Source organism: Prionailurus bengalensis, chromosome B3 (genome assembly GCF_016509475.1).
Source record: "Prionailurus bengalensis isolate Pbe53 chromosome B3, Fcat_Pben_1.1_paternal_pri, whole genome shotgun sequence".
NCBI lineage: Eukaryota > Metazoa > Chordata > Mammalia > Carnivora > Felidae > Prionailurus > Prionailurus bengalensis.
In genome coordinates this window covers 113,310,220-113,322,914 of record NC_057355.1, presented here as the reverse complement: position 1 = coordinate 113,322,914, position 12,695 = coordinate 113,310,220, and the positions used below count along the sequence as shown (strand labels likewise).

Sequence of the window (12,695 nt, the reverse complement as noted above, 5' to 3'; positions counted from 1 at the left end):
ATCTTTTCAACTTTGAAATAGGCAACGATTTTACACTGTACACAGAAAAGTATAGTCACAGGAAAAAAAGTTCATAAAATAGACCATCAAAATTTAAAACTGGTCATTGGGTGGGAGAAGTGTCGGCAGGAGCAATGCTGCCGCTGGGGCCTGGGGCTGACCCGTCTGACTTCCCGTCTGTGCTGAGCCCACTCGAGCTGCCACCATGTCTGGGGATGAGATGATTTTTGATCCTACTATGAGCAAGAAGAAAAAGAAGAAGAAGCCTTTCATGTTAGATGAGGAAGGGGATGCCCAGACAGAAGAAACCCAGCCCTCAGAAACAAAAGAAGTAGAACCAGAGCCCACTGAGGACAGAGATGTAGAAGCCAATGAAGAGGGCAGTAGGAAAAAAGATGCTTCTGATGATTTAGATGACTTGAACTTCTTTAATCAGAAGAAGAAAAAAACAAAAAAGATATTTGATATTGATGAAGCTGAAGAAGGTGTAAAGGATCTTAAGATTGAAAGTGATATCCAAGAAGCAGCTGAACCAGAGGATGACCTTGACATCATGCTTGGCAATAAAAAGAAGAAAAAGAAGAATGTTAAGTTCCCAGATGAGGATGAAATACTAGAGAAAGATGAAGCTTTAGAAGATGAAGACAGCAAAAAAGATGATGGTATCTCCTTCAGTAACCAGACAGGCCCTGCTTGGGCAGGCTCCGAAAGAGACTACACATATGAGGAGCTATTGAATTGAGTGTTCAACATCATGAGGGAAAAGAATCCAGATATGGTTGCTGGAGAGAAAAGGAAATTTGTCATGAAACCTCCACAGGTTGTCCGAGTAGGAACAAAGAAAACCTCTTTTGTCAACTTTACAGATATCTGTAAACTATTACATCGTCAGCCCAAACATCTCCTTGCATCTTTATTGGCTGAATTGGGTACAAGTGGTTCTATAGATGGTAATAATCAACTTGTAATCAAAGGAAGATTCCAACAGAAACAGATAGAAAATGTTTTGAGAAGATATATCAAGGAATACGTTACCTGTCACACGTGCCGATCACCGGACACAATCCTGTAAAAGGACACCCGACTCTATTTCTTACAGTGTGAAACTTGTCATTCTCGATGCTCTGTTGCCAGCATCAAGACCGGCTTTCAGGCTGTCACAGGCAAGCGAGCACAGCTCCGTGCCAAAGCTAACTAATTGGCTAACCACCACTGATTCTCAAAGTGTGTTGTGGAGATTTGGCTGGACAGGTTTACCATCAAAGTGGATACATCATTGTATTAAATACAAGATAGAAAAGCTGCCAAGTTTTTTGGCTTGTGGCTGGTTGGTCTGAAATCTTTGCAAGATGCTGATGCTCAAGCTGTTGACCTACTCATTGCCTACTTTAACAACTGTCAGAAAAACATGATGGGGTAAGGTGGTGCTTTTTTCAAATCGTTCATAGACTTAGTAAAAGGCAAGATAAATTAAAGTTATTATAACAGTGAAAATAAATAAATAAAACTGGTCATCAAAATGATACCATGAAGAAAATGAATAGGCAAATCACAAATTGTGAGAAAATATCAACAAAGTATATATCTGATGAGGAATAGCTATCCAGAATACAGAAGGAACACTTACAAATGAAAAATAAGCAAAATATATGAACACATGCTTCACAAATGAAGCTACAAAAATGACCAATAAGCTCACAGGTCTTATTGGAGGAGGAGGAGGAAATGGAAAGACATTCCATGCCCGGGGGTTGGAAGAATTAATATTATTAAAATGACTACACTACCCAAAGCAATATACAGATTTAATGCAATCCCTATCAAAATACCAAAGCATTTTTCACAGAACTAGAACAATTCTAAAATTTGTCCAGTACCACAAATGACTCCAAATAGCCAAAGCAATTTTGGAAAACAAAAGCATGAGGCATCACAATTCCAGACTTCAAGCTATATTACAAAGCTATAGTAATCAAAATAGTATGGTACTGGCACAAAGGAGACACAGGGATGAATGGAACAGAATAGGAAATCCATAAATAAACCCCAATTATATGGTCAATTAATCTTTGACAAAGCAGGAAAGAACATTCAATGGGAAAAAGTATGTTCAATAAATGGTACTGGGAAAACTGGTTAGCTACGTGCAAAAAGATGAAACTGGACTATTTCCTATACCACACACAAAAATAAACTCAAAATGGATTAAAGACCTAAATGTCAGATAGGAAACCATCAAAATCCTATAAAAGCACAGGTAGTAAGGTCTCTGACATCAGCAATAGCAACATTTTCTAGATATGTCTCCTGAGGCAAGGGAAATAAAAGCAAAAATAAACATTTGGGACTACACCAAAATAAAAAGCTCTGCACAGCAAAGGAAACAATCCGCAAAATTAAAAGGCAACCAACAGAATGGGAAAAGATATTTGCAAATGACATATCCAATAAAGAGTTAGTACTCAAAATATAAAAAACTTAAAAACTCCACAACCAAAAAACAAATAATGCAATTTCAAAATGGGCAGAAGATATGACAAAGAAGACATATAGACGGCCAACAGGCACATGAAAAGATGGTCACCATCACTTGTCATCATGGAAATGCAAATCAAAACTACAATGTTGTATTACCTCACACCTGTCAGAATGGCTAAAATCAAAAACACAAGAAACGACAAGGATTGATGAGGATGTGAAAAAAAGGAACCCTTCGTGCACTGTTGGTGGGAATGCAAAGTGTACAGCCACTGTGGAATATAGTATGCAGTTTCCTCCAAAAGTTAAAAATATAACTACCATATGATCCAATAATCACACTAATGGGTATTTACACAAAAAATACAAAAACATTAACTCAAAGGGATACATAAATGCACCTTTTTGTTTATAGCAGCATTACTTACAATAGCCAAATTATGGAAGCAACCCAAGTGTCCATCAATACGGATGAATAAATAAAGAAGATATGGGATACACACATACACACAAAAATGCAAACACACACACACACACATGCAAACACATATACATGGAAGGGAATATTATTCTGCCATAAAGAGTGAAATTTATTGCCATTTGCAACAAAATGGATTGAGCTAGAGAATATTGCTAAGTGAAATAAGTCTGTCAGAAAAAGACAAATAACTATTTTTTTGGTGTTGAGTTTTATAAGTTCTTTACAGATTTTGGATACTAATCCTTTATCCAATATGTCATTTGCAAATATCTTCTCCCATTGCCTCAGCTGCCTCTTAGTTTTGCTGATTGTCTCCTTTGCTGTGCAAACCCTTTTTAACTTGATAAGATCCCAAAAGTTCATTCTTACCTTGTTTCCCTTGCTGCCAGAGACATGTCTGATAAGAAGTTACTGTGGCCGAGGTCAAAGAGGTTGTTACCTGTTTTATCCTCTAGGGTTTTGGTGGTTTCCTGTCTTGCATTTACTTATTTCATCCCTTTTGAGTTTATTTTTGTGTATGGTGTAAGAAAGTGGTTCAGTTTTCCCAACACCATTTGCTGAAGAGACTGTCTTTTTTCCATTGGATATTCTTTCCTGCTTTGTCGAAGATTAGTTGGCCAAACGTTTGTGGATCCGTTTCTAGGTTCTCTATTCTGTTTTGTTGATCTATGTGTCTGTTTTTGTGCCAGTACCATACTGTCCTGATGATTACAGTTTTGTAATACAGCTTGAAGAAATGGACAGAAGAACAGATGCTTTTTGAAAGAAGACATCCAGATGACTAACAGACACATGAAGAGATGCTCAACATCACTCATTATCAGGGAAATACAAATCAAAACTGCAATGAGATACCACCTCACACCTGTCAGAATGGCTATAATTAACAACTCAGGCAACAACAGATGTTGACAAAGATGTGGAAAAAGGGGAACCCTTTTGCACTGTTGGTGGGAATGAAAACTGGCGCAGCCACTCTGGAAAACAGTATGGAGATTCCTCAAAAAATTAAAAATATAATTAACTTACAACTCAGCAATTGCACTACTAGGTATTTATCCAAAGATACAAAAATGTCGATTCAAGGGGCACATGCACCCAAATGCTTATAGTAGTACTATCACCAATAGCCAAATTGTGGAAAGAGCCCAAATGTCTATCAACTAATGAATGGATAAAGAAGATGTGGTGTGTGTACATAAATAATGGAATATTACTTAGTGATCAAAAAGAATGAAATCTTGCCATTTGCAACAACGAGTATGGAGCTAGATTGTATTATGCTAAGCAAAATAAGTCAGAGAAAGATAAATATCGTATCTCACTCTTATGTGGAATTTAAGAAACAAATTTAAGAAACAAAACAGATGAATAGAGAGGAAGGAAAAATAAGATAAAAACAGAGAGGGAGGCAAACCACAAAAGACCCTTAAGTACAGAGAACAAACAGGTTGCTAGAGGGGTGATGGTGGGAGGATGGGCTAAATGGGTGATGGGCATTAAGGAGGGCATTTGTTGGGATGAACACTGGGTGTTACACGCAAGTGATGAATCACTAAACTCTACTCTGAAAATCATTATTACACTATATGTTAAGTAACCTGGGTTTAAATACAATTTTAAAAAAAGGAAAAAGACAACTGCCATTGGATTTCACTCATGTGGAATTTAAGAACCAAATGAGCAAGGGAAAAAAGAGAGAGAAAGACAAACCAAGAAACAGACTAGACTGTTAGTGATAGAGAACAAAATTGATGGTTACCAGAAGGGAGGTGCATGGGAGGATGGGTGAAATAGGTGACAGGGATTAAGGAATGCACTTGTTTTGATCACTGGTTGATGTATGGAATTGCTGAGTCACTATACTGTATGCCTAAAACTAATATAACACTGTATGTTAAACTGTAGTGGAATTAAAATAAACAAAAATATTTTTTAAAAAGATGTACCATCCAGGAAAGAGACTGTGATGTTATTGGGATATATTATAAGCAATTCAGAAAAACTCAGACAAATGGAATCAAACGAATATGTTTTAGATGAGGATAATTCTCATCTAAATTCTAATCTTATCATTCATTTCAATTGTCTTTTCTAGTTTTCATTTGCTTCATAGGTTTTTAAGCACCAACTTCTCCATTTAATGCTTGCTTCCAGAATACTTTTATGAAGTTCCTAAAATATTCAGGAATTCCCAAGGAGCAAGTTAAAAATTCTGTATCAACTTCATCACATGAAGATATACTACTACACAGAGGAATAGAACAACCAGCCACTCTTGCTTAGGACAGATCATGAATTATTTTTTTCGTATCTTTCAGCAAAGAAAAGATAAATACAGAAACCTTTGCAAACATGAAATAAGTATAGTAAACATTTTCATGTCTTAATGAAAAGTTTAAATTAGTATCTTAAATTATACATTTATGCTTATAAATATATAAATATATACAAATATAAATTTATATAAAATTACAAAAATCTCCACTTCAGAATTAATCACCATTATTTGAGAACAATCACTAACCATTTTACAATTTTGAAAAACTTGTAAAACCTTAATTTGTTTACTTAGCAACTGATTTTCAGTTTTTACAATCTCCTTATCTGTCTTGTGCTGGTATAGAGGTTAAGAACCCAGACTCTGACCTTAGACAAAGAGGATTTGACCCAAGTGCATCTATTTAATAGATGTGACCTTCAGCAAGATAGTTAACCTCTCTATTCCTTGAACTTTTCATGTTTAAAATGAAGCTAAGAGGGGCGCCTGGGTGGCTCAGCCGGTTAAGCGTCCGACTTCAGCTCAGGTCATGATCTCACGGTCCGTGAGTTCGAGCCCCGCGTCGGGCTCTGTGCTGACAGCTCAGAGCCTGGAGCCTGCTTCAGATTCTGTGTCTCCCTCTCTCTCTGACCCTCCCCCATTCATGCTCTGTCTCTGTCTCAAGAATAAACATTAAAAAAAATTTTTTTTAATAAAAAATAAAAAAATAAAATGAAGCTAAGAATAGCACTTCTTTCAGAACTGCTACATTAAATAAATCAGTACATATAAAGTAATTAGAGCATTGCTTGACACATTATAAATGTATGCTGCTATTACTTCTATTGCTATAATTACTACTATTATTTATTTCTGCTTTGGCTTAGTGATAAATTCCCTTAAAAGGATGAAACAAAAAGTGAAGCATTTTTGATGGCAGGTGGCATTGTTGAAGGTTTATATAATTATCAAAGCAATCAGAAAAAATACCAATGTGGGCAGAGAACAAAATTAGTCTTAGAAAATATCATAAATATCTAAAAAAGTATACCAAATCACCCTCTTACACTGTAATTTAGACAGACTTAACACAAATTTAAAAAGGATGGTTCCTGCACTATACAGATTTTTTCAGAACCTTAATATATACTTGTAATCACTTCTTCCCAAACTCACAAATATAGCTCAAGTTTTACTGGGTATTTTACAGAACTAATCAAAAATCTAATTAAGTACAGAAATCCAAATTTCAACAAAGTACAGACAGCTTTAGAGGTAAAGTCCAATGAGTATACACGAAGTCAAAAAAAAATGATTAATTAAAAGATGCAATTAAAATCTCAGAGTGGCACCTGAGGGTGCCACTCAGGGTGGCTCAGCTGGTTAAGCGTCTGACTTAGGCTCAGGTCACGATCTCATGATTTGTGGGTTCCAGTCCTGCATTGGGCTCTGTACTAACAGGTCAGAGCCTGGAGGCTGCTTTGGATTCTGTGTCTCCCTCTCTCTCTGCTCCTCCCCTACTCATACTCTGTCTCTCAAAAATGAATAAACATAAAAAAAGAAATTTTAATCACAGTAGAATTAAGCCATCACTTCTGAATAAACCTCAATTGGTTACATTGACCGTTCATGTACATTCCTGTCTCCTTGCTTTGGCACAGGTATAAGACTCAAAATAAAACTGTAAATAATCGGTACCATTAAATGATAAAAATGAAACAGGAAATAAACCATGATTATTATATAGAAAAGGAGTAAAAAAAGCCACTTCCTCTAATATCAAATAAACATAGATAAGGCTTGAAAGTAGTGTGTAAATCTTTATTTTCCAAAAAAAACAAAACTCCCTTCATGCTTTCTTCCAGTCACTACTCCACCCACAATAGTAGGAATTACTATCTGACTTCTAAAACTATACATTAGTTTTGCCTGTTTCTGAACTTTACATAAATCATACCTTTACATAAATCATTCTTTTTGTATCTGGTGCCCTTTGCTGAACATTATGTTTATGAGATTGTTCTTTGTTTTTCAATTTAATTTTATGTTGTTCATTCTCATTGTATAGTATTCCATGGTATAAAATTATACAATGATTTATCCATTTATTATATAGACATCTGGGTTGTTTCCAATTTAGGATGTTACAAATAGTACTGCTATAAATACTCCAGCACATGTCTTTTGGTGAACATAAGCAAATATTTCTGTTAGATACATACCTATGAGTGTAATTCTTGGGGCATAGGAAATATGTATGTTCAGGATCGGTAGGCACTATTCAGCTTCCCAAACTGGTAGTACCTATTTGTGTATTAGTTATCTGATTGTATAACTTCCTCACTAACTCTTGGACATGTCACCTTTTCATCCAGACACTCTGGTGAAGTGTAAAGATATTTTGTGGTAGTTTTAACTCACATTTATCTAATGATTACTGATATTGAACAACTTTATATGTTCCTATTGACCACATACTGTTTGTGAAATATCTTTCCAATTCTTTTGATCATTTTTTAAATTTGGTTGTTATAGATGAGTCTTTTGTTGAATACATGTATTACAAATATCTTCTTTTATTCTATTTCTTTTATACTATCGTTCCTAAAGTTCTGACTTATAATGTGATCCAATTTATCAATTTTACTGGTTACTGTTTAAGGAATCCTTGCCTAACCCAGGGTCATGAAGATATTCTCTCATGATTTCATCTACAAGCTTTATTTCTCATCTTTCACAGTTCAATCTATCGATGTATCTGAAATCGATCTTCGTGTATGATTTGAAGAGGTCGATGATCTTCTTTCCTGTAAGAATACCCTAAGAGAAAAAAATTATTTTCCCCATTGTATTGCAATGTTATCTTTCTTATAAATCAGATGATAGTATTTGTGTAAATCTTTTCATGGATGTTAATAATTTTCTGTTGTACTATAACAAATTACACAATTTTAAGTAAGCAGCTTAAGATAACACAAATTTACTATCTCACAACTCAGACTGAATTGGTTTGCCTGATTTTTCTGCTCCAGGTTTCACAAAACCAAAATCAAAGGGTCTGTCAGCTCTCATTATGAAGCTCTGGAAAGACTCCAATTCCAAGCTCATTGAAGTTCACAGAATCCAGGTCCTTCAGTGTCAGGACCAGCGTTCTGTTTCCTTGCTGGCTGTAGCTGGGGATTCCTCTTTTCAGCTAGAGGCTTTGCTCTTTGCAACTAGAGGCTTCTCTAGCCCTTATACATGCCTAAATAACAGTGCCATTAATAATAGTGCATAGGATCCTTCTGACACTTGAAATCTCTCTGAATGCCCCTTCTATTGCATGTCTCTTCTGCTTTCAGTCAAGAGTAAATTCTCTCTCTGCTTTCGAGGACTCCTACAACTAGACTGGAAACACACAAGATAACTCAGGATCATCTATCTTATTATCTCTAACCTTAATTACATTTGAAAAGTTCCTTTGGCTAGGTAATGTGATATATTACAGGTCCCAGGGATTGGGTTGGACATGTCTGGAGGTCATTATACTCTTTACAAAAATGGATACTCTATTCTGTTCCATTGATTTATCCTTGCACCAATACCACAGGCTTAATAATTCTAGTGTTATACTAAGTCTTAATGTCTGGTACTAGAGTCTTGCACTGATTTTGTTACTCCTTAAGATTCCCTTGACTACCTTAGTTCTGTGAATTTCCAAACAAATTTTAGACTAGATCATTAATTTTCAAAAACACAAAAAACTTACCTGACATTTTAACTGAAATTACACTAATCTTTATAGCTATAAATCTATATGATCCATATGGTCAATTTTGGTTAATGTTTTATATGAATTTCAAAAGAATGTAAATTCTATCATTTTCCAGTGACCTATTCCAGAGTTGTTACCTAGGTCACTGATTACTCAATTTCCTTATTTTGGGGTCACCCACTTCTATCAGCTATTGAGAGGAGTATCAAAAATCCCCACAGTATAACTGGGATTTGTCCAGTTATTCTGTTTATACAAATATTTCTTTATATAGTTTAAAACTAACTCATTATGTACATATAGATCCATGATTATGATAATTTCCTGATATACTGACCTTTTTGTCATTGTAAACATCTATCTTACACCTAGTCTTGATCTTAAAGTCTACTTTGTCTGACATTAGTAGAGCTACATTAGATTTCCTTTAAGTGATTGCATGGCAATCTATCTTGTATCCTTTTATGTCATCCTCCTTGTTCTTTATATTTAAGATGTGGTTCTTGAATGCAGTATACCATTGGGTTTGGTTTTGTTTTACACAGTCTGACAAGATTAGTATTTCAATTGTAATGTTAGTCTATTTATATTTTATGTAATTGCCAATACGATTAGGACAAAACCAAGCTAGACTGAACTGTACCACAACTGCAACTGAGAAATGGAATATGTTTCTGAGATAAACTAAGCTACAGAATGATGTCTCTATCTTATCTCATTTTTCTACTTGTTATAGACAAAGAAAGCTAATTTGATTCCCCCATTACTCCATTCCGCTCAGAAGCAAAGCCTCAACACTTAGCTTTTTACATCATCAAATATTACTTGAAAGCCTATATTAAATACAAAATGACGTGCAAAGTCAAACTTAGTCACTGAATAATCTTTACACACATTCCAGAAGCACTGCTGACATTTTACAGTATAATAATAATAAGATAGTGGTACACTTTTAAAAATTCCATAGGACAAAAAAAAATGTCTAAAGTAACTAATTTTATACTACTTTTTAATATGACCAAGGAAAACAATTACTATAGATACCTTCCCAAACAATTTCTTTTACAAAAAAGATTATCATACATATTAACTAGGAATAAACAAAATAAGATCCATTCCACCTAGGCATTTTATCTCATCACCAATACTTTGTTCCAATCCATGTTATCCCTAATACCTCATTAAAACCCTATATTTAATCTTTTCTTCTAAAAGACCATTTCTTAACCTCCAAGAGACTCTGAGTTACCCTTCTAAAGAAAAATATGAAAAGTACTACTTACTCTTAAATATAAAATTGCCCCAATGGTAAACAGTGGTTTTAAGTAAAATCCAATCCTTTGTTGTCATATGAAGCTTTCTATAATGTGTTCCCATCTTTCCTTTTTATCATCTTTTTTTTTGTTTATTTTTGAGACAGAGACAGAGTGTGAGCAGGGGAGAGCAGAAAGACAGGTAGACACAGAATCCGAAGCAGACTCCAGGCTCCAAGCTGTCAGCACAGAGCCTGACACAAGGTTCGAACTCACGAACCACGAGATCATGACCTGAGCCGAAACCGGATGCTTAACCAACTGAGCCACCCAAGCACCCCTTTTTTATCATCATCTTGAGAAAATATTTATATATCAATATAAGCTGAAATAATAAATTGATATATACAATATCAGATTGCATATACATGCAATCTCTCTCTCTATATATATATCTATAGATATCTATATATATAGATATATATTCTCTCCCTCTCTCCCTCTCTCTCTCTATATATATAGATATCTATAGATATCTATATCTATATCTATATCTATATCTATCTATATCTATCTATCTATCTATCTATCTATCTATCTATACACACACACACAGAGAGAGAGGGAGAGAGGGAGAGAATATGTATCTCCAGGTATTCTTTTGCCTTTCCCTTCCATTTCCAAACTTTAATTATATTCTTCAAGGTCCACCTTAACCTTCAGTATGCCAGAAAAAATAATCGCCACCATTCATCGGCTGGGCCAACTAAGCAACATAATTTAAAAAATATTTTATGTCATTTCATGAATAATTTACAGAAATAAAAATAAAGGGATAGTGATATTTTATTAGAATGTGGGGTTTTATAATCTACAATATCCTCTAAATGCAACCAACTTCTCTCATCAACTGTCATACAGAACTTGGACTATTACTATTGGTAAATATTGATTCCGGACATCAAATACATTCGAAATTGGATCTGACTTATCATTACTTCTAGTTCTTCCTGCACTTGCATCATCAAAATGCAACACTTGAGGGGCACCTGCGTGGCTCAGTTGGTTAAGCACCCGAGTCTTGATATTGGCTCAAGTCATGTTCTCACGCTTCATGAGTTTGAGTCCCACATCAGGCCTTGAGCTGACAGCTTGGAGTCTGCTTGGAATTCTCTCTCCCTCTCTCTCTCTGCCCCTACCCCACTCGTGCACTTGCTCTCTCTCTCTCTCTCTAGATAAATAAACATAAAAAAAATTTTTTAATGCAACACTTGAGGAATTATCTAAAACCTTAGATAGTTCCTAGTTTTGAAGAGAAAATGACCATCATAGCTAGGCTGAGTGCTGGCCCCATTGACCAACAAGCCCATGGTGGCTACAGCTGAGCCTCTTGCTAACAGTGCGCAAGGCGAACCCAGTCTGAGCAGCTCATTGCGATAGCCAGTCTCAGCATTGGCCCTGACACCAGCAAGCCTAAAGCTGCAGCTGGGCTACTAAGCTAGCAGCATGAGGTGCAAACCCAGTCACAGCAGCTCACTGCAGACAACCAGGCTGAGAGCCAGCCCAACATCAGCATGTCCACAGCAACTGCAACTGGGCCTCACAGACAGCCACATAGAATGCAAACCCTGCCCACCAGTGCCCATAGCAGTTGAAACTCAGCCATAAGAGGAGTGCACATGAAGCCCACAGAGGAGATACCCCTGGAGCACCTGGTTCTGGGGACCAGGGGAGGGCTGTGTTATAAGGCACCACAAAACTCCTTCTATACAAGGCCACTACTTTCAAGACCAGAAGACATAGCTGGCCTACTCAAGAGAAAGAAACAGAGATTTAGATAAAATGAGGAGACTGAGAAATATGTCCCAAATAAAAGCATAAGACCAAAAGCACAAAAAAGGAGCTAAACAAATGAAGATAAGCATTATGCCTGATAAAGAATTCAAAATGATCATAAATATACTCACTGAACTTGAGAAGAGTAGATGAACTCTGTGAGAACTTCAATGAAAAGACAATTATAAAAAAAAACAAAAACAAAACCACGTAGAGCTGAAGAATGCAGTACCTAAAAAGAAAAATATACTACAGGTAATCAACAGCAAATTATGGGATGTAGAAGAACAGATCAGCAATCTGGAAGACCACATAATGAAAAGCACCCAAGCTGAACAGCAAAAAGAAAAAGGATTTTTTTAAAAACAGTAAAGGTTAAGGGGCCTCGAGGACAACATCAAGCATACTAACCTTCACATTATAGGGGTCCCAGAAGAAGAGAGAGAAAAGGGGGCAGAAAATTTATTTCAAGGTATAATCATTGTAAACTTCCCTAACCTGATGAAAGAAATAGACATCCAGGTTCCAGAAGCACAGAGAATTCCAAACAAAATGAACCCAAGGAAGATTACATGAGACACTTAATAATTAAAATATCAAAAATTAAAGATAAAGAGACTATCTTAAAAGTAG

General features: G+C 35.7%; 2 protein-coding genes across 15 annotated transcripts in view; one reads left to right on the top strand and one right to left on the bottom strand.

Moving 5' to 3' along the window:
• Positions 1 to 12,695, bottom strand: part of GPHN (gephyrin) — a 636,202-nt gene that overhangs the window by 498,573 nt on the left and 124,934 nt on the right. The gene's annotated exons all lie outside the window — the stretch shown is intronic.
• LOC122469233 (eukaryotic translation initiation factor 2 subunit 2-like) lies at positions 115 to 1,502 on the top strand. Its single transcript, XM_043556402.1, is given in 1 exon segment — positions 115 to 1,502. A coding segment is annotated over 1 exon segment (993 nt). The 5' UTR covers positions 115 to 205; the 3' UTR covers positions 1,199 to 1,502.